General features: G+C 49.1%; 3 protein-coding genes across 5 annotated transcripts in view; 2 read left to right on the forward strand and 1 right to left on the reverse strand.

Moving 5' to 3' along the window:
* Nucleotides 1–24,246, forward strand: part of LOC116714596 (alpha-1,3-mannosyl-glycoprotein 4-beta-N-acetylglucosaminyltransferase B) — a 776,799-nt gene that overhangs the window by 328,105 nt on the left and 424,448 nt on the right. The window lies entirely within an intron of this gene.
* Nucleotides 51–16,635, reverse strand: slc44a1b (solute carrier family 44 member 1b). 2 transcript variants are annotated; one of them, XM_032555265.1, is made up of 16 exons: nucleotides 16,492–16,635; nucleotides 12,559–12,648; nucleotides 11,486–11,628; nucleotides 8,191–8,327; nucleotides 7,862–7,955; nucleotides 7,619–7,788; nucleotides 7,447–7,536; nucleotides 7,215–7,375; nucleotides 6,947–7,133; nucleotides 6,177–6,345; nucleotides 5,952–6,108; nucleotides 5,788–5,871; nucleotides 5,579–5,716; nucleotides 5,075–5,311; nucleotides 4,058–4,156; nucleotides 51–2,963 (listed from the first exon to the last, which is right to left on the reverse strand). In XM_032555265.1, the coding sequence occupies exons 1-16, from the start codon at nucleotides 16,546–16,548 to the stop codon at nucleotides 2,940–2,942; spliced, it is 2,037 nt and encodes a 678-aa protein (XP_032411156.1). In that variant the 5' UTR covers nucleotides 16,549–16,635; the 3' UTR covers nucleotides 51–2,939. The 2 variants fall into 2 exon arrangements, with proteins under 2 accessions (XP_032411156.1, XP_032411157.1); XM_032555266.1 differs by lacking the exon at nucleotides 16,492–16,635 and adding an exon at nucleotides 12,973–13,612.
* The window catches only part of abca1b (ATP-binding cassette, sub-family A (ABC1), member 1B), a 75,854-nt gene continuing 70,082 nt past the window's right edge, over nucleotides 18,475–24,246 (forward strand). Inside the window, exons 1-5 of one of the 2 annotated variants that reach the window (XM_032555222.1) lie at nucleotides 18,475–18,668; nucleotides 20,769–20,881; nucleotides 21,456–21,549; nucleotides 23,282–23,423; nucleotides 23,800–23,918. In XM_032555222.1, coding sequence (XP_032411113.1) covers nucleotides 20,816–20,881; nucleotides 21,456–21,549; nucleotides 23,282–23,423; nucleotides 23,800–23,918 — 421 coding nt within the window. In that variant the 5' untranslated portion in view covers nucleotides 18,475–18,668; nucleotides 20,769–20,815. The remainder of the gene's footprint in view (nucleotides 18,669–20,768; nucleotides 20,882–21,455; nucleotides 21,550–23,281; nucleotides 23,424–23,799; nucleotides 23,919–24,246) is intronic. The other variant, XM_032555223.1, reaches the window with a different exon arrangement.

Genomic DNA, 24,246 nt, shown 5'->3' on the forward strand with positions numbered 1-24,246 from the left:
TGAGCCAGTTACCTGAGTCAGGTGTGTTTCTGAACAAAGACCACAAACCGTCTGAAATTCTGATTTTAATTATTTTCTTATAAAACAAAGAGACATAAGAAATGATATAAAAACCAACAGAGAAACAAAAGCAAGAAGTTCTTCAGTTACAAACCAGAAAAATAATCACACCTGGAGTCAACCTGCAACCAGGTCAACCAGGCTGCTGCTGGGCAACCAGGTTGCTGAGCAACCAGGCTGCTGGGCTTAGAGTGCCGTTTGTGAAGTTACAGTAAGAAAATTAACAGCAATAATTTGCTTCGTCTTGTCATAAACAAATCAATGTGGTTCATTTTTCAGTCATATTTTCATCATGTTCCTGTTTTTATAAATGTCAGATTCATATTGAATATTTAATTCACAAGCTAAATATTTAACTTGCCATCTAGCTCAAGCTAAATATTTGGTTAGCAAGCTAACTACTTAGCTAGCTCACTAAATTTAGAGCTGAGTGAACCTGCAGTTCAGAGGAGGAGCTGTGCCTCGAAGGCGGGGCTAGGTCCAACCAGGCGCTTTTGCAGCTGAATGGTTGCCATGGAGATTAACGTATTTCCCAAACATCCATGAAAGAATCCAGGAATGTTTCTGATGATGGAGCATAACAAGATTCAAAGCTCAAAAAATCCATTTTACATGATGCTGTTTAGCTTCTATGATAATTTATTTTTTTGTCATTAGTTTATCATTTTATTCCTGTTTCTTTTGCTCATAGAGAAATATTAGTTAATATGCAAATTGGCTTGCCATTAAGAGGAAGTGACATATCAAAATAAAGGCTGGGTTTTTGTCACCCAAGTCGTTTTTCTCCATCATCCATTCTTTTCCTCTCAGTTTCTGGATCAACATCCTGCTGGTTCAGAAAACAATTCAGATGATAATGAATCAATATTTGGTGAAAAACATTGAAGAATCAACCAAGAAACTAACTGAATGACATGGTGAAACCGACACGTTCTCTTTGACAGGCTGAACACACCAAACCAAATCATTGCTGTTCTTTTTTTTGCAGCAACTTTACAAATGGCAACCTGATTGTGGGGCAACTGGCTGCAGGACGCGATTCAGCTGCTTCAGCTACAAACAGTCTGATAAAAAATGGCGGCGAGGCTCGGAGACGTTCCGGTCCGGAACTCCGAACAGAAACCGGAAGCTGCACCTGGACTCCAGGCTGCCGGTCAGATCCAGGTGGTCCGAACCAATCCGGACCCATCAGCACACCGGGACCTAGTCGGTCCGGTTCGGTTCGGATGGTTTCCAGGCAGAACAGTTAGTTCTTTGGATGTTTGACTCCAGAACCGGAACCTCTCTGAGCCTCGCTCATCTTCAGTGGGCGGAGCCTGTGCTGTGATTGGTCGGATGGAGGCTGAAGAGTTTTCCTCCAACAGAAACGTTGTGTGGCCTTTTTTCTGGTTTTTGGATCAGAACCGGTTCCTTCCTGAACCCTGATGTTCTGATCATGACTGGGTTCCTCCTGCTTTCCGTTTCAAAATGTTTCCATGTTGGTTTTATTAGCAGCTCCTCAGACCAGGAAGGGAATCAGGTTTTCATGTTTGAATTGTTTTATTAATAGAAGAGCAGATTTAACAGACTATGTGGTCTCTATAGGCGACCCGGATCAGAACCGCTGGTCCAGATTAGAACAGCAATAAAAACCAAAACCACTAAAAACTAAATATTAAATATTTATTTTATTATATTTTAGATAAAAGTGTAGAAACTCAAACATTTTTCTGACTTTTATTGTGTAGAAACCGAAAGTGTAGAAACCCTGTCATGATGACTTCCTGTTTTATTTTGAAATGATGCTGGCCTCTGCGTGGTTCTTCATGGGAAGAAACCGGTCGGTACCGACCCGGGCCGGTACCGACCCGTTCCTGTTGGTGTTGGAGTGAAACTGCTCAGCTCCTGAAGCTAATCTGCCCGGCAACAGCGGTCACGATGCGTTCAGGTGAATCTGATCTACGAACTCCGTCCGGCCGGCGCTGCAGGAACTCCATCTTTAGTGCAATTAGCGGCTCAGCGGCTCCCCCTGCAGGCTCCCTGCTGAGGTGCATGATGGGAAAAGGCCTCAGAGGCGGGGCTTGACCAGGCTCCGCCTCCAGAGGGAACCGGACCGACTCGGAGCGCCTCTGATGGAGTAAAGGTCCAAAGAACCGACGCCAGAACCGCTCTGAGTTCCGTCTGGTGGACTGGTTTGCTCCCAGTAAGAGGCCGAGCCAGCTGGGTGCTAGGACTCGGGTCGAAGGTCAAAGTATTTCTGAAAGAGATTCAGGCCGTTACAAATCGACGCTACAAACAGTCTGACAACGTCTAACAGAACCAGAATCGGGTCGCACTGGGCGGGTCACACTGGGTGGGTCTAGAACCGGGTCGGGCCCACCGGTCCAGAACCAGAAGAGGGTCGGGTCAGGTCGGGCAGCGGATGAAGAGAAGCAGGAAGACTGGTGGTTCCGGTGTTATTGCTGCCGCCGCGGCTGCAGGAAGCTCTGCCCACCACGGTGAAGCGACGGCGTCCTCGCCGGTCACATGACCTCACCCCGCCCCGGGACGTGGTTTCCATGGCAACAGCACGCAGCAGCCCCGACTCCACTCTCTGAGGGCATAATCGGCTGCTGCTCCACCTGTCCGCAGGCCCCGCCCCTTCCATGTGGGCCGGCTCCGCCCACAGAGCAGAGAGGTTAGCGAAGAGTCCGGACGGCGTTAGGATCTGAGTTTTATAAAAACGGACATCACTACGAAAAAATGCATCAGCCGCTTCCAGATAAAGTGCTTGGTTACGTTGTTACGTTGTTTCCAGTTTCGTATTAAAATATCATCGTTTTCCCTGGAGTGAAACCATAGTAAACATGTTACACTAAAAATAAACTTCTGGAATGTCTCTGCAACAAGTCCCAGTTTGGTCAAGCCGAACTCGTCCCTGGAGCCTGAAACAGGAAATGTGAAGATGGTTAACTTCCTGTCTGCAGCTGAACGAGCTCATCAGTTGGCTAGCAGGTTAACGAGCTCGTTAACCAACTGGTAAAGCAACATGTTAATTAATTAATTAACCAGCTTGTTAAGAATCTCGTTATTGAGGTTAACCAGTTCGTTAACTCTCAGTTCGTTAACGCTTAGCTTGTTAATTCTCAGCTCGTTAGCGCTTAGCTCATTAACTCTTAGCTTGTTAACGCTCAGCTCGTTAAGTCTCAGCTCGTTAAGTCTCAGCTCGTTAACTCTCAGCTCGTTAACACTTACCTCGTTAATTCTCAGCTCGTTATGTGTTGATTCCTGGAGGACCCAGCAGGCAACAAGTTTCCAATGATTTTATGTATATATTAAAATATTAAAAGTCAATTTAAAGGTGGTTCTGGTTCTGGTTCGGATCAGATTTCAGTTCTGAGGGTGAGTGATCTGGGTTCAAGTTCATGTCTTAAGTCTCCTCTGCTGTGGAGCAGGAGGTCAGCAACAGGAAGTGACCTCAGGTGTTCTGCCTGCTGAGTCCTGGTCGGGTTGAAAGCAACATGGCGACCAAATCGAGGTGGAACAGAGACTCAAACACAGAGCTGCTGGAAGATTTTTATAAAAATATTCTCCATAAAAAAGTACAAAAGTAAAAAAGAAGGAAACATAAATAGTTCAAGCAGCAGCGTGATGATGATGATGATGATGATGATGGAGGTGATGAAGCATGCACTAGTGTTCATCCAGAGTTAGTCTGTTGTTAGCACGCGGCGGTGATGGCGGCTGACTTGGCGGCGAAGGGGGCGGGGCTTGGCGCGTGCAGCAGGCTGACGACCAGGAAGAGGGTGGAGGTGGGCAGGCAGACGCAGAGGAAGAGGACGACGTCTTCGCTGAGGCAGAGGACCAGGTCGCTCTGCTCCGCCAGCACCCAGTCCACCAGCACCCCCACCAGCAGGCAATACACCTGGAACTCCTGAAGCTCCTCCCACTCCCCGCCCTCGCCCCAGTGTGGCCCCGCCCCCAACGCGGACGAGCTGTTCCGCCTGGCCACGCCCCCTCCGGCACCGCGATCACTCACCATGGGCTTCATCTCTGCCCCCTCCGACGCCGCCTCTTTCACCCGGCTCCGCCCACGTCCGCCCGCGCGCTCCAGCCGCCGACTGCTCTCCACGAACTCCTGCAAGGGTGGAGACATAAGAGACAGGTGAGGTCACCGTGGGGGCGGGGCAACAAGGAAACATTTACAGGACAAAGTGGGAACCTCAAAAACATAAAACCTGAATCAAACCTGATCAGACCTACCGTTACCTGATTGGATAAAAACATCAAAGGGCCGTGGCTTATTATTGGGAACCAATGGGAATGTGGATGTCAAAGAAGCCTTCGTTGTTTGATCTCTTGATGTTCTGGTTCAGTGACTTGTTCTGAATATAAATTGTTATTACAACTACTGGTCCCACAATGCACTGCAGGGACAGGAAGGACACTCTGTGATGTCACACTTAGTACAATTTGATTGGATGAAGGAATAAACCTGAATCCAGGTTTATTCAGAGTTTCTATAGAAAGAACCTTGTGGTTGCAGGTTCCCCGACAGCAGACCGCTAGCCAAACGCCACCAACCAACGCTGAGAAATGCAGCTTTTACCACCGCTGGATGCTATCGCTAGCCTGACGTGGAGCTGGAGACTCAGAGCCTGCAAGCCAAACCCACTGCAGCCGCTAGCCGAGGAGCTAACTCCTGGTTCCAGACACTGGTTAGCTAGCGCCATTTCTCTAGGCCACCGGAGTTCTGATGGTTGGGCAGTACAAATAGCTGAAGATAATTATTTTATGGGATTTTTTGTATTTTTATGGTGTTTATATCAGTTCCGAACAGAGCAGGCTGGTAGCTTAAAGCTAACCATGGAGTTCAGCCTATTAAACCTCAACCCATTGAGTGTTTTGGTCAATGATAGCCCGGTAAGTTTGGGTGTTATGGGTTTTTTCTTTCTCTTTGAAGTCAATAAGTAAAATGAAATATCCCCAAACCATTTCTAAAATGCCCTGTTTTCTTCTATCTAGCGGGAGCTTAGCTAGATGTGACTAAGCTCACCATCAGAGCTTTGTCCATGAAGAACTCCTTCCCAGGGGTGCCATCGTTGTACTTGGTGTCGATGGCGAAGCACAGGAACAGGACGTCCACCACGATCTCGAAGATGGACAGGAAGCAGTGGGCCACCAGGAAGGCGAAGAGGCAGACGATGATGAGCGGCAGCAGCCACTCGGCGTAGTCCCGCTGGTAGTTGAGGAGCAGGACGCCGGCGAATGCCGTGCACGTCATGATCAGAACCTGAGGAGACACGACATCCTGAAGCAAAGCTGTTGTCGTGACACCATGTCTCTCTAAGACGGTGGTGAGCAAAGTGAGTTGTGGAGGGCCGGCATCCTGCATGTTTTAGTTCGATCCCTGGTTTAAAGCAGCTGGATCCAATGATGGCTCATTAGAAGAACATTGACCTGCGGAGGAGGTTTTACTACCTCCAGGGAGAGAACTGAAACATGCGGGATCCCAGCCCTCCAGGATACGCCTCTGACCCGTTCGGACCAAACGCCTCACCTTCCCCAGGAAGAGCACAAAGTCTCCCACGGCGTTGATGGTGGCGACCCGCAGCGCGTTCTCTACCAGGATGACGAAGGCGTCCCGGGCCGACGTGCAGAAACTGGTACTGTTGATGGCAGTGGCTGCGTATGCATTCTGGGAAACAAATAACGGCAGTGAGGGTGGCGTTGCCAGAACCTGCGCGCGGGGGTAGGGCGGTCCGTTACCTGGTTCAAGTAGTTGAGGCACTTCTCCAAACACCACAGGCAGCAGATGCAGGACTTCAGCAGGCAGCGGGCGCACACGTTCTCCTGGAGACAACAGAACACAGTTACCGCGGCAACCCGCTGAGCTCAACCAGATCCGGGCGGCAGCGAAGCGGAGTGCATACCCGTCCTTTCAACTGGTTGTGGACGTACATCAGGACGAGGCGGGGGATCTTCACTAGCGTGATGATGAAGGACCCCTTAGCAACGGTTCCTAGGTGGTACCGGACCAGCCTCAGAACCGACGACAGGATGGGCGTCACCGGCAGCCGGTTCTTATCCCTGCAGACGGAAGGTTCTGATTGGCATTTGGACCCGGACTTGCAGGCAAACCGAGCCGCCACACTCACCTGGTGAAGTAGTAGGTGACAACGGCGCCAGCGACAGTCATCTGCTGGCATGCCAGGATGAACTCGCTGATCCAGACCAGACCCACGGCGTGGTACCAGGTGAGGTACTGCAGCGAGCCCGTCAGCCGGAACTCCGTCAAGCCCGTCTCCTCGTTCTGCTCCGGGTTCCCTGCACAGCACCACAACAAACCGCTTAGCTGCTGCTCTGGCCAGCAGGGGGCAGCCACTGTGATCCCTCTGAGGATCAGCAGGAAGGCAGGGGGCGGAGTCTAATGGAGAGTTATTTTGCTATTTTGCCATTTCCATCAACAGTTTATAATATGATACTTTAATATGCTCATTAAAAAAACATTGATGGAAACATGACTAGCTTGGCTCTTTAATTTTGTTGATGTTTTATTTTTCTTCATGTCCATTTCTTCTATTCTACTGTATTCTATTAATATATGTAAGTAATTTACTGACAGGAATGTAATATAAACTTGTTGAGTATGTATACTTGTTTAGCTGTAGTTGTGAGGACTTTCTCCTGATGACCAACACTGCAAGGACATCAGTGGTTGTGAGGACATTTTCTCAAGAACAACCAAAGGAAAACATCCTGTGTGTTTTAATAAGGTGTGACTAATTCACACCGTAGTCAGTAACTAAGGTGTGAATTAAGTTTAAGGTAGGATTAGCTATAAACTCAAGGTTTAGGGAAAATTTTGGGTTAGGCTAAAGAAATGAAGTGTGTGTGTGTTTGTGTGCGTAGGTGTGTGAGGACCAACCGGTGGTTCCCAGGAAGAGCAGCACCAGGATCCAGTAGACCCAGAAGAGGAGCAGGGCGAGGAAGGTGATGAAGGGCTGCAGGGTGAGCAGCGGCAGGTGGATGAAGACTTTTCCTGCGACGTGGAACAGAGCGATGGTGAGCGCCACGCGCTTCCGCATGAAGAGCATCAGCAGCAGCAGGATGACCTGTACACACACACACACACACACAGACATTCAGAGCTACAGCACCGGCTCTGCATTTTCTGGTTCTGGTTCGGTACGTACGGTGAAGATGGTGGCGGCGGCGGCGTAGACCAGCAGCGCCTGGCCGCCGTCACGCTGCCCCTCCGGTGCCTCCTGTTTGGCCTCCTTGGGGTCCTTGGAGGACGTGTCGTTGGCATACAGACGGTGGTCGATGTAGAGCCACCAGAGGACGCTGGTCCCCGCTGAGACACAAACACAGTGTCACACAGGAAGTGACCTCACCTGTCCCACAGCACAAAGGAAGTGACCTCACCCAGGGAGCCCAGCACCACTAGCGAGGTAAGGATCCAGACCAGCACGGCCGAGATGTAGCGGATGATCACCATGAGGACCATGGACAGCGCTGGAAACAGGACACAGCGGTCAGGCTACAGGAACTGACGTCACAGCAAGGAGGAAGTGACATCACGGCCGCCGGTGCTTACCTAAGGCGAGGACACAGAGTCCGACGATAATCTCTTTGCTGGCGGCGACGCCGGCGATGAGGCGATGCAGGACGCTGCTGTCACCCACGAAGGTCACCACCGCCTCGGCGAACCTGGCGTAGCACGACATGTCCACTGGCGTGCAGCGGTTGAAGAGCGGCAGCGGCTTGCTGGGACACACAGGTCAGAGGTCAAGGGTCAGAGGTTAGAGATCAGGGGCAGATAGCGGAAAGTGCCACCTACCTGCGGGGGACGGGAAGCTTGGGACACCTGGCGAGTCGCTCCGGTAGCGCCGGGTAACGATGAGCCGGCAACTCATAGGAGCAAAGCTCCGAACCTGCAAACATGGAGGACGAGCTCATCTTCATCGCCTTCATCATCATTATCATCATGATCATCATCATCTCCATCATCTCCCCTCAGTTAGCACAGCTCCAGCACCGAGTGCAGAAACGCTGCGGCTCATGGAAACACTGAGCCAGGATCAGTTCCTGCAGAACAGGAAGCTGCTGCAGCTTAAGGTGAGGCCCAGGTGGGCGTTGCCAGGTGGGCGTAGCCACGGGTTGGCTCACCATTTGTCATGGCGAACCTCTTCAGGTCCTGGTGGGTCTTCAGCTCCTCGGGGGGGCACAGGGACACACACAGAGCCATGGACTTGATTTTCCTCTGGACGATGTCGATGTTGCAGGGATCCAGGAAGAAGACGAACCTGCAGAGGGCAGCAGAGAGTCAGGTGAGAACGCACCGCCCTACAGGTGACCCTCTCTGACCAGTTGGACCAGAACCAACAGAACCAGTAGAATGTGGACATGGAAACAAAGAGACAAAGAAATTGAAAGAAATGGAAAACTGAGTGGGATAACCAGAACCAGACAGAACCACAGCGACCAGATCCAGAACTGGACCTCAGACGTCCTTCCAGTCCTCAGTCTGTTTCTGCTGTGTCTGTCCAACAGATCCATCATCCTGAACGTCTCAGGAAATCGACCTGAGCTGATCGGCCTCCTGCAGGTGGAGCTGCAGGTAAAAATAGACTGTGTGTGTGTGTGTGTGTGTGCGTTTGTTCTAATACCTTGTGGGGACCATTTTCCTGACACATACTATGTTGTGGGGACCCACTGCTCCTTGTGGGACCGAAGCCTGGGCCCCACAAAGGGAAATGCTGTTTGTGGGTCAGGGGTCAGATTTAGGACTAAGGTGTGAATTGAGTTTTGGTTGGTTTGGGTTAGGATGAGGTTTAGGCTGTAGAAATGAATGGAAGTCAATGGAAAGTCCCCACAAAGATGGTCACGCAAACGTGTGTGTGTGTGTGTGTGTGTGTGTGTGTGTGTGTGTGTGTGTGTGTATAAGCAGCTCTGCTGATGAGTCACAGCTTTCACCATCTGTCAGCATAAAACTCTCCCACAGGACCTTGAATGCACCGTGTGTTCAAGTGCCAGAAAGAGCCACAACACTGAAGCTATTGTCACAGAGCTGAAGTAATACTACAGTATCACAGAAATACTATGGTAATACTATAGTAATATCACAGTATTACAGTTATACTACTGCAGTAATACTACAGCAACATTGTAATACTCTAGTACTACTTTCTTACTTTATTACTATGTAGCCTTACAGCACCAGATTACATAGTAAGTCACTACACTAACACTATCCAGCTTATTCCTGGGAGGCTTACTGGGGAAACTGGGGAAACTGGGGAAACCATTATGGGTCTTACTTCCGGCGCCACCAGAAGTAGCACTATTTCACTGTAATTTGTAGGTTTTTTGCTAATCTATATTCAAAGTTACATCTCTCTTTTCGGTTATGATACAATATTTAGTAAAACTTGTTCACGGACACACCGTCTGCTATCAGAGCTGCTCAGTACAGAGGATCTAATTATAAGTTTAGTCACAGGGAGCGACAGGAACACAGCGTTAAGTTTTGTAAGGTGAATTAGCAGCGCTGCTCGTTTCTCTGAAGAACTGACAGTAATAAAGAGAAAAGCAGAGAAGCTGGTCAGAGAACTGAGCTGCAGGTTTGTGCCGACAGAATAAAACACCAGAACTACATGATATTAGCTTGGTGTGAATTTGATTTTTCGTTTGAATTTAAAAAATAATAAAGTTCATGATCTGAGTCTTCATCATTATGTTTGGGCCAGCAACATTTATTTATAAGACAAAATAAAATATCTGGGTTTATTTAGTCCCAGAACCAGAACCTCGAGGTTCTCCGGTGCTGAGTGTCGCTGCAAATGAGCAGAGAAATAACCGCAGCTGCTGCGCTTCAGACCGTAATACGGAGAATCTCCCCACTGGACCAGAACCGAACCGAATCACACATTAACCTGTTATAGAGAACAACTTGACAATGGAAAGTGTCTTAAGATGCCTTTGTGGAGCTCAGTAACTGTTGATTGTTCTCTAATAATCAGAGCAAGTTTAGTTTGTGGCAGCAACAGGTGTGTGTTGAACGGCTCCCAAAACAAAAGCAAAAACAAAAAGAATTTGGCTAAAACTTCTAAACCTGAACAGAGAACCCAAAATGCTTTATGTGCTCAATTCATTGTGTGGACAAAAAAACCAAGGGAAGAAAACCTGCATCTGCAACTGAGTCAGTGAATTAGCTAACTATGCTAGTGCAGGTAGCTAACTATGCTAGTGCGGGTAGCTAACTATGTTAGTGCGGGTAGCTAACTATGCTAGTGCGGGTAGCTAACTATGCTAGTGCAGGTAGCTAACTATGTTAGTGCGGGTAGCTAACTATGCTAGTATGGGTAGCTAACTATGCTAGTGCGGGTAGCTAACTATGTTAGTGCGGGTAGCTAACTATGCTAGTATGGGTAGCTAACTATGTTAGTGCGGGTAGCTAACTATGCTAGTATGGGTAGCTAACTATGCTAGTGCGGGTAGCTAACTATGTTAGTGCGGGTAGCTAACTATGTTAGTGCGGGTTATTTACGGCCATTTCTTCAAGTCGCCATCCCTCCCCGCATTAGCTGTAGGTAGCGGTAAAACAATACTGCCACAACTTAAGCTTTGACAGCTGCTGTTCCCACATATTTTACAGGATAAAACCTCTGTGGGAAGCCGGTTAGCAAATTGCTACCATGTAAACAAATGGCGGTTCCGGTTAGTTGCGGAAGTCGCGCCCATAAATCACGTAAATCCTCATGGCGACTAGGAATAAGGTGGATAGCACTGCTACTGTATTACTGTAGTATCATTGTAGTACTACTGCAGTATTACTGCAGTAATACTGCAGTAGTATTAATAGTAGTATTAATACTACTGCAGTATTACTGCAGTAGTACTGTAGGATTACACAGTACTGAGGAACAATGAAACTCTGCAGTCGGCTGCAGAGCAGCAGGAAGTTCTGCTCACTGGAAAACATCTCAGACGTCAAGGTCAGAGGTCAAAGAAATGATCAGAAACCCCGGCGCTCCAGCTCAGACTCTATAGACCTCAGTTAATAGGTCAAAGGTTGTGACCCTGAACCAAGATGGCAGCTTGGAAGGGTTGAAAGAGAAAACCTCTTGTTTAGAAACAAGATGGCCACCAGACTGAGGTTAGCACTCATGCTCTTAGCTGAGTGTCTTGAATAGCGTGTTGAAAGAATACCGCAGCTAGGAGTAATGGAACAGAACCAGAATGAACAGAACCAGGATGGACAGAACCAGACTCAGCAGATCAGAACCGCTTAGCAGTTGTGAAGCACGATGGTGGAGGGGAGATTGATTGGTCTAGTCAAAGTCTGGTTGCACCTTCAGGGAGCTGAGCAGAACGTTGGCTCATAACAGAATCGATGGCACCTTGGACCATCCAGAACTCCTGATTCTGGTTCTGGTTCTGGTTCTGCTCAGTGAACACTCACTTCCTGTCGGTGTGGTCCAGCCCGCTCAGCTGCACGCCTTCGATCCGCTCGTTACGCCGGCCGCAGGTGTTGCCGTAGCTGTCATAGCCGAAGACGAGGCGAGCGGCGCCGCCAGTGGCGATGGTGAAGCCACAGATGCTGCCCTGCAGAACACCATCAGAACCACATCAGAACCTCATCAGATTACTCCATCACTCCATCTGATGGATCTGAACCCCAACCAAACATCAACACTGACTGGAATCATCTAGGTCAAACCTCCAGCCAATCAGAGCTCAGTGGGAGGAGCTGTGAGCCAATCAGAACCCATCTGGACGCTGTAAAGTTCTGCTGTGGTGTGTAGCAGACTGCATCTCCATGACAGATGGATTAACCCGAACCCTGCGGGGGTTCGGTTGGGCCTGTTGTTGACCAGCAGCGGCCCGGTAACAGCTCGGTTGGACCTTCGGTTCCACTGGGTGGAATGATTGTCGTAAATACAGATTCTGGTTCAGGTGTTAAAAACCGTATCAGCGAAAACCTGCGCTCTTTGCTGTCCCTGAATGCAGCATCAGTCCTGCCCGTGAAGGACGGGTCAGGAAGATGTTTGGGGGTCACCGGATGTTGATATTCAGATAAAGAATCTGCTGGTGACAAAAACTGAGATGGATTTGGATCATTAATGTTTCTGAGGAAGCGTCAGGGTCAGACGGAGACGGAAATACTTTTCTGTTGCAGAATGAAGCTGCTTTTATAGAAATACACCTGGAGGCGTCACTCATTTCTACCCACAGATCCACCTGAAGTTCTTCCTCCATGTGAGCAGGTAAATGTGGTGCGACACCCTGAATTACCAACACACTGTACACACCTAATGGTCATGTATTAAAGTAGTTTTATAGTAGTTATAGTACCAGTGGATTATTACAGTCATGTTACAGGAAAGCTGCAGTACTGCAGAAGTATTTAGAGTACTACAATACTCTGTAGGCAGAATCTGTGTGGTTGGCTCTGTTGTATCACAGCAGTATTACAGTGACGGTACTGATCGCGGCTGTATTCAATCGGCGGTATTATGGTCTGTCTGTGGTTACCATGCCGACGCAGAAGACGGTGAAGAGCAGGAACCAGGGCAGGTCGGTGCAGCTCCGGTCCTCCAGCGGTCTCCATTCTCTCTTTGTCCGCTGAAACAGACACAAAAACGGTCACAGTGAGCGCTGAGCGGGGCCTGTGGGACCGGACCGGGCCGGGCCCAGCCAGTTGGGTTCCTCCATTAACCCGAACCCTGCGGGGGTTCGGTTGGGCCTGTTGTTGACCAGCAGCGGCCCGGTAACGGCTCGGTAACCGAGATGCTGTAATTGGATTAAGGAGCTGCTGGCCGTAATCCCAGCTCGGATCGGGCCTTTCTGCTCCAGAACCAGTCTCCATCCCGTTACAGTGTCAGCCCACAAAGTAGAACACACACCGGAGCGGAGCGAACCGGACCGGACCGGACCGGGCCTGCTTACCTCCGCGCTCCCGCAGCATCCCATTGCAGTCAGGATGGACGCGCCCGGAGCTTCACGGAGCTTCACGCAGCCTCAGCTCGGCAGCAGCGGGGGTCTGAGGCTCTGCAGGCGGGGTGAGGAGGCGGGCGGCCCCGGGGGAGGCTGGGTCCGGACGGTCAGACGGAGCGCTCCGGTCCGCTCAGCATGCCACGGTGGGAGCCTCCTCCGATGACCGAACCGAGCTTGGATTAACGGCCGAGGATTTGTCCGCCACACATCCTGGTGGACTGACAGGTGCAGCGGCCATTCATCTCATTGCGCGTGCGCAGTGAGCGGCCGTGCGGAGCGGCGCTGCAGCTGCAGTACCTGCTGTGACCACTGAGCGGACAGTAACTGCAGGGTGGCGCTGTTTTCGTCGAACCGGTGGAGTCCCGAACCTCCTGGTTCTTTTCTAACGGTCAAAGAGAACCGACTACCCGAACCCAGGGGCCCTGCAGAACCCGCCGGTCCACCTGTGTCCACCTGTGTCCACCTGTGTCCAGATGTCCCAGCTTCCTTCAAACCCACCAGAAATGAAACCTGTTCAGGACTAACACCTGAGCCTTAACCCTGAACCCTGCAGCATAAAAATCCTGACAGATCAGCATTTACTGTAAAAATTATTCAAGTATAGATACAAGCATAAACATTTTCATGCTCATCCCTCAGGCTGTTTGTTTTCTTGATCTTTAATCCACTACAGATCTGCTGTTGTTCATGGAGAAGCAGCATTCAACTTCTATGCACCACAAATCTGGAACAAACTTCCAGAAAACTGAAAAACAGCCAAAACCCCAGACTCCTTCAAACCCAGACTAAAACCCAGCTGGTCAGAGTTGCTCTTGAACCACAATAAATGGAGCATTGATCAATATGTCTGATGTGTATTGATGTTGTCTGATCAACATGTAATATTTGTCACTGGCTTCTCAGCTGTCGACTGTGTGTTGTCTTATGATTTTTTATTTTTGTGTTTATGAAGTAAAGCAATTTGAACTGCCTTGAAGCTAAATTGTGCTACTCAAAATAAACTTGATTGATTGATATTTCCCAGGATGACGGTCATTTTTCAAGACGCCATTTTAAACTAATTGTTGTCATAAAATGTTTCTCATTTTAATAACTTGAATAAACTTGAACTTTAACCGCACGGCCGCTTTTGTTTCCCCTGTGGGACCATGAGTGAGATGGAAGTGCGTCACCAGTTTGGTTTTCTATCGCTTAGTTTATGTCGTCTTGTTGATTTTAAATCTCGGTTACAACATGAAGTAAAATCAGAAAAGGAGAAATGCTTGTTGAGAGAGTTTAACTCCAGTTCTCAACAGGAAGGAGGTGGAAATAAACGACACTCGTAATGGTTAGCATTAGCTTCTGCTCATGTCCTTGTTTAGAGATTCATGGTCAGTGAAGCTAACGTTTTGGTTAGCTGTGCCCACCTGTGGCAACAGCTTCTTCATTACAACCATTTTGAAAAATGTCCAACAGAAAAAAAAAAACAAGAAAATATATAAAATTTCTATAATTCAAAATATGTAAGCTATGATTTCACACCAAACACATTTACCCATTTGTGTTTTTAGTGCAGAAATTTATTTTCCATGACAACCTTGACGGCCATTTTGAAAAATCAAAAAAGTATCGGTTAATATGATTTTTATGTTTTAAGTTATGTCTTCATTGCATAAGTATTCAGCAGTGATAATAATTGGCAAATTTTGTGTTACAATAAATTTTCCTTAATGACCATGGCGGCCATGTTGAATCTTTCATTGGCCAACGTTACTTTTTTAAAAAGCCAGCTCCTGGGAACATCGGAGCCAAGTTAGGTTCTTCTGTCTGCATGTGAGATGTTTTGATGAGATACTAAATGACCTTCAGATCAGATTTAGACACACAGACCACTGGGGCCTGATCCCACCTGGTGCTGCCGCAGACGGACCGGGCCAACCTGCCGGGTCCAGAACACACAACAGGATCCAGAGATGCAGCTTTGAGTGACTCTGAGAACTGCTGCAGCGTTTAAAGAAGTCACGTCTTTGTTTTACTTCTTAATCAACACAGAGCTCACTGTTCATGGCCTCCACCAGGCACCACACACTGTACACACACACACACACACACACACACACACACACACACACACACACACACACACAGTAGTAACTGAGGACAGTGTTTGAAGCAGCTGTAAGGAGAACCTCAGGTAGAGAATTTAACACAAACATCAGCTGCTGTGAGGCATTCACTGAACTCAGGATAAATCATACACATCTTGATAGCTAACTTTGTAAAGGAAACTAATCTACTGATCTTACATCTCAGGAGAACCACTGAAGATCGGACCAACTTCAGTTTGTTACCTTCAAATCAGATCTTCACCACAGACCTGAACTGCTCCACCAAGTAATTCAGAACTAAAACCAATAAAGAAAGAATTACTGTAAAATATGTCTAAGTCGATTTTAAACTAACTTTAAGCTAATTACGCTATCTTCAAGCTAATTTTAATATATTTCATAGACTATCAACTAAATGTAAACCAGCTTACAGCTAGCTGTAAGCTATATTTACGCTAAATGTAAACCAGCTTACAGCTAGCTGTAAGCTATATTTACGCTAAATGTAAACTAGTTTGCAGCTAGCTTACAGATTTGTTTTATTATTCTATCAGTCTCTGTCCTCGATATAACTTACTAAACAAACAATAAAACAACTTTGAACTTAAACGTTTTTGGCTTTAGCAGCCTTTATATATAGTTACCAGACAGGAAATGGACAGCAAAGGTCTGAAGGTGGGAATCAAACCCCCGGACGGCTCCACGGAGGACTGTAGCGTCACCATATGTAGCGCTTGCTACACTACACAATGGCCCTTAAACTTACATCTTAACTTTGAGCTAACTTTCAATAGCTAGTCTGACTTAAAACAAACTTGAGGTATTACGCTAGCTGTGTGCTAATTAAATTCATTTTAGGTAAATTCTAAACTAGTTTAGCTATAAATCAACTGTAAACTGACAATAAATTACGTTTAACCGAACTGTAAACAAACTTAAATAATCTTTTAACTTTAAGCCTGCTTTACTGTAACATATCATAACTGTGCCATAAACTGTACTTTATGGCACAGTTATGATAAACTAAATGGCAATACTGGTGGGTTGCTTGGTCAACTGGTCAGTTGATCAGTCGGTCGGTCAGTTGGTTGGTTGTCGTCTGAGAAATCAGAAATCTCAAGAATAGCGGAGGACCGGGTTGATTCAGCTCAGTTTGGATCAGGAGTTCCCCTGGACTCGGTCTGCCCAGAACTGTTTATCTGATCCGACTCCTGTTCTGACAGAACCAGCTTCTATGCTTCTGCTAACCCTTCAGACTTCAAACTCAGTAGAGGAACCAATTCCCTCTGCAGAACTCAACAGAACTCTACAGAACCCAATAGAACCAGCAGTAAGCAGACCTACATAACAACAGTTAAACAGAGATCTGTCCTCAATACTTCACCTTTTGCCTGAGTCGGACCTGCTGCTGAGAGGCTGAAGAGATCCGCTTCGAATCCATGCTGGATCCAGGTTTGGATGGTTCCGGTGGCTCTGATGGACCCAATGGTTCCGGTGGCTCTGATGGACCCAATGGTTCTGGTGGTTGTGATTCACCAGCAGATTCCTGGTGCTGCTGTCAGACTGAGAACAACAGTGATGTGGGTCTGATACACAACAGAGCTTTTGTTTAGTTGTTGACTGTTGTACCAGGCTGAACACTGTGTGTGTGTGTGTGTGTGTGTGCGTGTGTGTGTGTGTGTGTGTGTGTGTGTGTGTGTGTGTGTGTGTGTGTGTGTGTGTGTGTGCAAATGAACGCTAGAAGACTGACAGAAATCCCACACTTTGAGTGTAGCAGTGCCTCCTGCTGGTTGTGTCAAACCTGAATACCTCATACTGAGTGTCTGGTTCATCTGGAGACCTGAGGGACACATGGAGACCTGAGGGACGGTCGCCATCTTGTCACACTTCGTCCTCCGCATTTGAGGACAGTGTCTTCACTCAGAGACACTTTTGCCTGACAGACCACAAGGTGGCGCTTTGGTTGCGTGTGTGAGTAGAAGTTTTGAGTAGGAGCAGCAAAGCCTTCTGGATGTTGTAGTCCAGGTAAACCACTGGAACCACTGGATGTTCTGATCCATTTCTGAGGAGAGAAATTACATCCAATATTTCTGTAAGCAACGATCGCGATTCAAAAACTAAAACTTTAAAAAACTTCTCAATCAAGAAATAAGTTTTAAGAGCAACATTGATCCAGTTTGCTATTGACTGATGTTGGCAATGCGACCAGATGACGACCAATCAGAGCAGCAGCAGACTGGGAGGGGCGGGTCTCTAACATCTGCTGGTTGATCCCAGTTCAGGGACTGGTTTCACTGGTGGAGAGCAGAGATGGAAATAACAAGAGCAACAAATAAAAAGCTGTTGATGACGAGCTGTGGCTGCAGGAAGCTAAAAGGAACGAGAGCAGCAACGCAACAACAAAGAAGGTTTAGTTGTTTTACAGTCTAAAGTGAACTAAAAATGTAGTTTAAATTTAACTAGCTGGTTTCAGAGTTATCTAGTTTACATTCCGTTGGAAATTAGTTGAAGTTATTTACAGTTCATTTAGTTAAAACTAGTTTACAGATTGAATTAAGTAAAGTTCAGTCATATTTCTAAGATGAAAATTAAGTGAATTTTCAGTTAGTCATCCAATTAAATGGAACTGAACCGAACCGAACCGAACTCTGCGTTCTCCTGGTTGGGATGAATACAGATCTGATTCCTCGTCATGAAGATAATTTGTTTGTTTTATCTTAATCCAGTTTTTCTCTAATCACTTCTGAAGGCCGTTTACAGGAAGTCCAGGTCCAGTCGTGGTTCCGGTGCTGATACGCAGCCTCTCTCCAGAACCCGTCCTCCAACTGGGTTCTGGAGAGAGGCGGTGGTCCATCACCGCGAAAAGTCTTTTATTGTGAAACATCAGCTGGACTTTCTCTTCTTATGAAAGTCTGAGGTGGAGAGTAACCCACCTGTCCGACACAAGAAGTAATTAGCTGTTATTGACCGGAAACTGCCCCGGGCAGACCTTTCAAAATAAAGGTTGTTTTATCCTGAAAGATTGATGGAGAAAAGCTTCATGTCATCCCACAGACGGTCCAGTTCTTCTCCTCGGAACCACGGGGGTGATGTGAGTCCGGTCCACATTACAGAACAATAATCCGGAACCACAACAGTAAAGTTATGAAGTAAAAACAGAATGAACACAGAGCAGCTGCTTCAGCAACCTGACCGAGGCTCGGGCTCTTATTGTGGCAGGGCAGACCGGAAGCAGCCTGATTGATGGCTGAGCATTGACCCGCTCAGGTCGGGATTTAGTCCCTCAGCTGCAGGTCTGACGGGCAGATGAAGCTGGAGGTAGAAGGAGAGAGTCCGGGACCGGAGAGAACCGAGCGAGACGGAGACGGAGAGGAAGAGGAAGATAGAGAGGAAGACAGAGAGGAAGATAGAGAGGAAGATAGAGAGGAAGACGGTGTCGAAGAGAGTTTATTCTCTGGAGACAGCGGCGTGTGACCGGAGAAACAGAAGCAGGAGCGTGAATCTGCGGGTTTCTGGCCCCGCAGAGTCTCATCAGAGCCCCTAACCCGCAGAGCCGGAGCGGTGAGTCTCCAAACTGTGTTTGGTTCTGTTGGTTCTGCTTCAACTCGGTTAATTTTCTGACTTTGATCAAAGTTTGAATCTCGAAAAGTTCCAGAAAAACTTTTAAAAGACAGAAAGATGCAGTTGGTGGTTGAACCTCTGGGGGCGCTGTTTCAACATGTAGAGGTCTAATCTGAGGAGCTGAGATGTCCAAGGTTCTGATGGTTCTGTTTGATTCTAATGATTCTGTTTTATTCTAATGGTTCTGATGGTTCTGTTCTGTTCTGATCAGAACACGAGGAACCGATCAGCGCTGAAGGATTTGTTGGTTCGGTCCAAACATCAGATTTAGATCTGAGAGCAGAAGTTTGAGCTGCTGCTTCCCTCCTGGTCCAGACTCTCTCTGGGTCAGCGGTTCTGGAGACATTTTGAAGGAAGTTCTTATGGGTTAGGTTCTGTTTTCAGTTTGACCTCTGACCCATCCAGTTGAATCCAGGGATGAGGTTGTGTTTGTTCAGAACGTAGAACTGACCTGGTTCTGGATCTGTTTGTTCCCCGGGACGCTGGAGTTCTTCCCTCTGTGTAGCTGGAAGAAAAAGTTTCTCTCTGCTGTCAGCAGGAGTCGTTTGGACCCTGTTGGTTCCGGAGGATCCACCAGAACAGAACCAGAAAACGGTTCTGAGACGAAGCAGCAAAAGTAACAGTTTGGAGGTTTTGATCCAAACTACTGAGCCGGTACCTTTACTCCGATCCAGGTCAGGATCAGGGCAGTAGGTGGCACCGCCTCTCAGTCCCAATGATCAGAACCCTGAGTCGGGACTGTAGGTGGGTTCTGGTTCTGGATGATTCAATCACTGATGAACTCCCTCAGTCTGCCTTACTGAGACTGATTTGATCAGAGCCTGGCCCTCGTTGAAGTGGTTCAGAACCAGAACCTGTCTTCCAGGTATTTTCAGACCCAGTTTTGGACTGATTGCTTCAGTGCCCCGATCATCAAAGTAACGTCAGTGGACCCGGATGTTTCCTGTCAGTTCAATCTTCAGGGTTCTGGTCAGGAACCCGGTTCTGCTGTGATGAAGCGTGTCCAAGCAGCCGTCGGGTCTCCGTGCTGCTGGCTTGACCAGCGATGCTCCCCGGAGGCCCCGCGGTTCTGGAGACGGCAGTCCAACCGATCCCGTCTCCCGATGCAGATCCGGTTCTGCTGGTCCGGTCTGCCTGAGGCTGGCTCAGGCTCCAGGATTTTACCACTGATGAAGGCTAAGATGAGGAACCGCCTCTGGATTGCAAAAACAGGCTGGGATGGTGACTCCGGTCTGTGAGCCTTGGACCTGGCCTGTCCGGAGGCCGGATTCTCCTGAAGCTCCGATGGCGCCATCTGCCACTTCCTGCCTTGGTGCTGCTGGAGGAACACCTGGCATCAGGCGGCTCGGTTCTGGACTGCTAGGGAACGGATGACCGCGGTCTCTGCCCGACGTGACCAGCAGAACCAGTGTCGGCGACCTGTCTGGACTTGAAGGGTCCGTGTCCACAGGTGGGTCGGGTTCCTCTCCTGGTCAGACCGTTCCCCATGTAGAGTGATGGAACCGTCCTACACCCGAAGTCCTCACGAGCTGGTTCGTTGGCCCCCTGCTGGCAGCCAGAAGTAACTGCAGCCCTCCAGGGGAGCCGTGGCCTCTACCGGGGAGGGGGGTCATGTCATTGACACCATCCTGAGTTGGAGGGATTCCTGCAGGTTCTGGTTCATTTAACTCCCCACCATTTTTACTCGGCCCAGTTCATATCCTGTTTAAGAACCAAAGTACTGAGGAAGCGTGAGCAGCGGATGCTTTCTTGGGTCAAAGGTCATTTTGACACTAAAAAGCAGCAGCTCTTTTGTTTTTTCTAAACCTCATTCTGAACTTTTGCCTTGAAGGTTATCAGGATGATGTTCTGGTTTCACAGAGAAGGTGATCCGGTACCGGTACCTCCTGGATGCTGTTCCCATGTGTGACCTCACAGCTGCAGTGTGTTTCACTGATCAGTGCTGACGCTGTGTGATCTGATAAGTGTGTGTGTGATCAGCAGCTTCACTATCAGCTGACCTTTAACCCCACCCTCTCTCCCTGCTTGTGTTTAACTCAGAGCGGGCGGCGGCCGGCCAGCAGTCCTGCACGGCGGCGGCTGCAGACATGTCCGTGTTCACACAGCTGGGCCTGCTGCTGTGGAAGAACTTCACCTACAGACGCCGACAGACGGTTAGGCGCATCACTTCCTGCTCTGATCTGTGACTTCCTGCTCAGATCGTTCACTTCCTGCTCAGATCGTTCACTTCCTGCTCAGATCGTTCACTTCCTGCTCTGATCGTTCACTTCCTGCTCTGATCGTTCACTTCCTGCTCTGATCTGTCACTTCCTGCTCTGATCTGTCACTTCCTGCTCTGATCTGTCACTTCCTGCTCAGATCGTTCACTTCCTGCTCAGATCGTTCACTTCCTGCTCAGATCGTTCACTTCCTGCTCAGATCGTTCACTTCCTGCTCTGATCGTTCACTTCCTGCTCTGATCTGTCACTTCCTGCTCAGATCGTTCACTTCCTGTTCAGATCGTTCACTTCCTGCTCTGATCTGTCACTTCCTGCTCAGATCTGTCACTTCCTGCCGGATCCGTCAGATTAAAGATGGTTTCCTTGATCTTCCACCTGGCGTTGAGCTGCTCTCTGATTGGCTGGTTCTAAGTTCCTTCCTTCCATTGTGGTTCTGATCCGGTTTGTCTCCAGATCTGGTTCTGATCCATCCATTAAATGTGTGTGTGTGTGTGTGTGTGTGTTTCAGCTCCAGCTGCTGGTGGAGATCATCTGGCCGCTCTTCATCTTCTTCATCCTCATCGCTGTGCGGCTCAACTACCCCCCCTATGAGCAGCATGAGTGTGAGTCCAGAACCAGAACCAGAACCCAGAGCGGTTCTCTTCGCTCGCTCTGATAAGCTGTTGACGATCTGAAACCCGAGCCTTCACCAGCTGGTTCTGTTGAACTGACCCGGTCTGTTTCAGATGGACGGGATGGGTTCTGCTGAAGTCGGTTCTGTTGGTTCTGTTTCTCTGAGCAGAACATTATGACCGGCTGCTGTGACTCGGACCCGTCCTCCTGTGTTTATCGGATCTTTATGGTTCCTTGTCTCTCCGGAACCACAAAGGTCCGGTTGGTTCTTCCTCTGCGGCAGGAAGTTGGCGTCCACCAATCAGGACGCAGCAGCCGACCCGGATCTCCGGTTCTCCTGGAGGTCCGACTTGGCGGTTCTGGACGGATCCGAACTGCTCTGTGTTCTGCTGCCAGATTCTTCCAGTTCCGGATCAGAACCAGTTCCGAATTCTGCTGGACTTGAAATCAGTACCTGTTGCTAGGCAACGTGTTTACAGACAAAAACCGGATCAGAACCGATCCACGGCTGAACAGAACCGCGGTGGTGCATTCAGGTTCCTCTAGGTCAGAACCTGCAGAACCAGAGCCGACCCGGTTCTGTTGAATAACAGAACCACTGAGCTCAGCAGGGACGACCCGGTCTGAGCGGGTGAGCTGGTTCTGCCCTATCAGCCTCGTGTCCAGCAGAGATAGAACCCGACCAGAACCGGACCTTGGCTCCATCGGACAGGAAGCGGGTCAGAGAACCGAACCAGAACCAGATGGGAGGGGGTTCTGTAGGTTCTGCTTCACCCTAAAGAACCCGGGTGCAGAGCGGGTCCAATCAGAACCAGATCCTTCCTCTGACCCAGATAACGGTCCAGTTAGACGGATCAGCTGGGTTTGGTACCAGAGCCAGATGTGACCCGGTTCTGATGTTCCATCAGGTCTGAACGGTTTGGTTCTGTTGGTTCTGAGGAACCCGGTGGTTGAATGTGGAGAACAGAACCGGGTCTGCTCTGGAGAGGAAGAACCAGAACCAGAGCAGGAGCTCCTCAGGGTTTCTTATTGATTACTGATCGGCCCGGCCCAGCCCGGCCCGGCCCGGCCCAGCCCGGCCCGGCCCGGCCGACCTGTGGACCCCAGAGGAGCTGCAGCTCTTATCTTATCAGCCGTGATTAGAAAACAGGCCAGTTGGCAGTCTGAAAGGTTCCTGATACCGGCCCGGCCCGGCTCGGCCCGAAGGTCCGATGCTGCTCTGCAGGTGATAACGGGTCCAACCAGATAAAAGACACGACGGAGACGACCCGCAACCGGGCCCCTGCAGCAGAACCAGCAGAACCACATGGAGCTGGGAGAAGTTCTGATGGTCCGGATCCTGGAGGAGGCAGGATGAGGAGCTGGTTCTGGTTCTGGTTCTGGTTCTGCTACATTAGGGGACAGCCCACCTGGTGGAGGAGGGTTCTGTTCAGACGGTTCCTATTGAACCTGTTCTTGATGTGCTTTTATCTGCTGGGTCTGACAGAACCGACCCAACAGAACCAGTAATGAAGAGACTGACTGGGTTGATTCCTTCTCAGAACAAGGTCCAGACCATTCTGGGTCAAAACCAGTCTCACTTACTGATTGGGTCCAGACAGAACCAGAACCAGGCAGAAAGTCTGTGGAACCTTCAGGACTCCGTGGTTCTGTTTGGGTCACAGAAACCATCAAACTGTTGATGTTTTCTTCACTTCCTGTCGCCTCACTTCCTGTCTGCAGGTCACTTCCCCAACAAGGCCATGCCGTCGGCGGGAACGTTGCCGTGGATTCAGGGGATCCTCTGCAACGCCAACAACCCGTGCTTCAGGAACCCGACGCCGGGCGAGTCGCCGGGCGTCGTCGGAAACTTCAACGACTCCATGTGAGTCCCAGACTTTTATTCTGAAAAACTGCTTCCTGTTCATAAATTGCTTAATCAGAACGCTAATCTGAACAGACTCATCCACAGAGGTGATATCGGTCTGGTTCTGGTTCTGGTGTGCGCTGACCCGGTTATAGAAATGGGTTTTTGTTCTCCAGTCCTGAACCAGAACTTCCTGTTCAACATTCACTCCAGGTTTCCTTCTATTAAAGGACCAGATCAGTAGTTCTTTGAACTGAGTCAAAGAACTACTGATCCAGTTCTCTTTCTGAGTCTGAGTGGTTTATGTTCCTCAGGGAGGTTCTGGAACCATCGTCTGCGATCCAGAACCCTGTCTTGGTTCTGGTTCTGATGTGAACTCTGTTCTGTTTTCCAGAATTTCCCGCCTGTTTTCAGATGCCAAGAAGATTTTGCTCTACAGCCAGAACGACCGAAACCTGGAGGGCTTCAAGGAGCTGGCCCGGACCCTGGAGGTTCTGCAGAGCAGCCGCTCAGGTAGCGACCGGGGGTCCGCAGGTCCGGTTCTGAGGTTCTGAGGTTCGGTTGCAGCTTCCTGCAGATGTTTTCAGGCTCATTGAACAAGAAGAATCTGGATCTTTTGTCCTGTATTCAGTGATTCAGTGGCTCAGTGTGTGTAGAGGGGGAGGGGGAGGGGGGCAGTTCCTCCTCTACTTGCCCCGACCTGCCCCCCCCCGCTTCAGAGCTTTTATTCCTCTGATCTGAGGAACTGCAGCGTCTGATTGGTCGGTCGCTGCTGGGCCGATGAGGGGGCGGGACAACGTGTCCCCACAGGTTTACCTGCGGATCAGCCAGGTGAGCTCAC

The sequence above is a fragment of the Xiphophorus hellerii genome, chromosome 23, assembly GCF_003331165.1.
Source record: "Xiphophorus hellerii strain 12219 chromosome 23, Xiphophorus_hellerii-4.1, whole genome shotgun sequence".
NCBI classification, from domain to species: domain Eukaryota; kingdom Metazoa; phylum Chordata; class Actinopteri; order Cyprinodontiformes; family Poeciliidae; genus Xiphophorus; species Xiphophorus hellerii.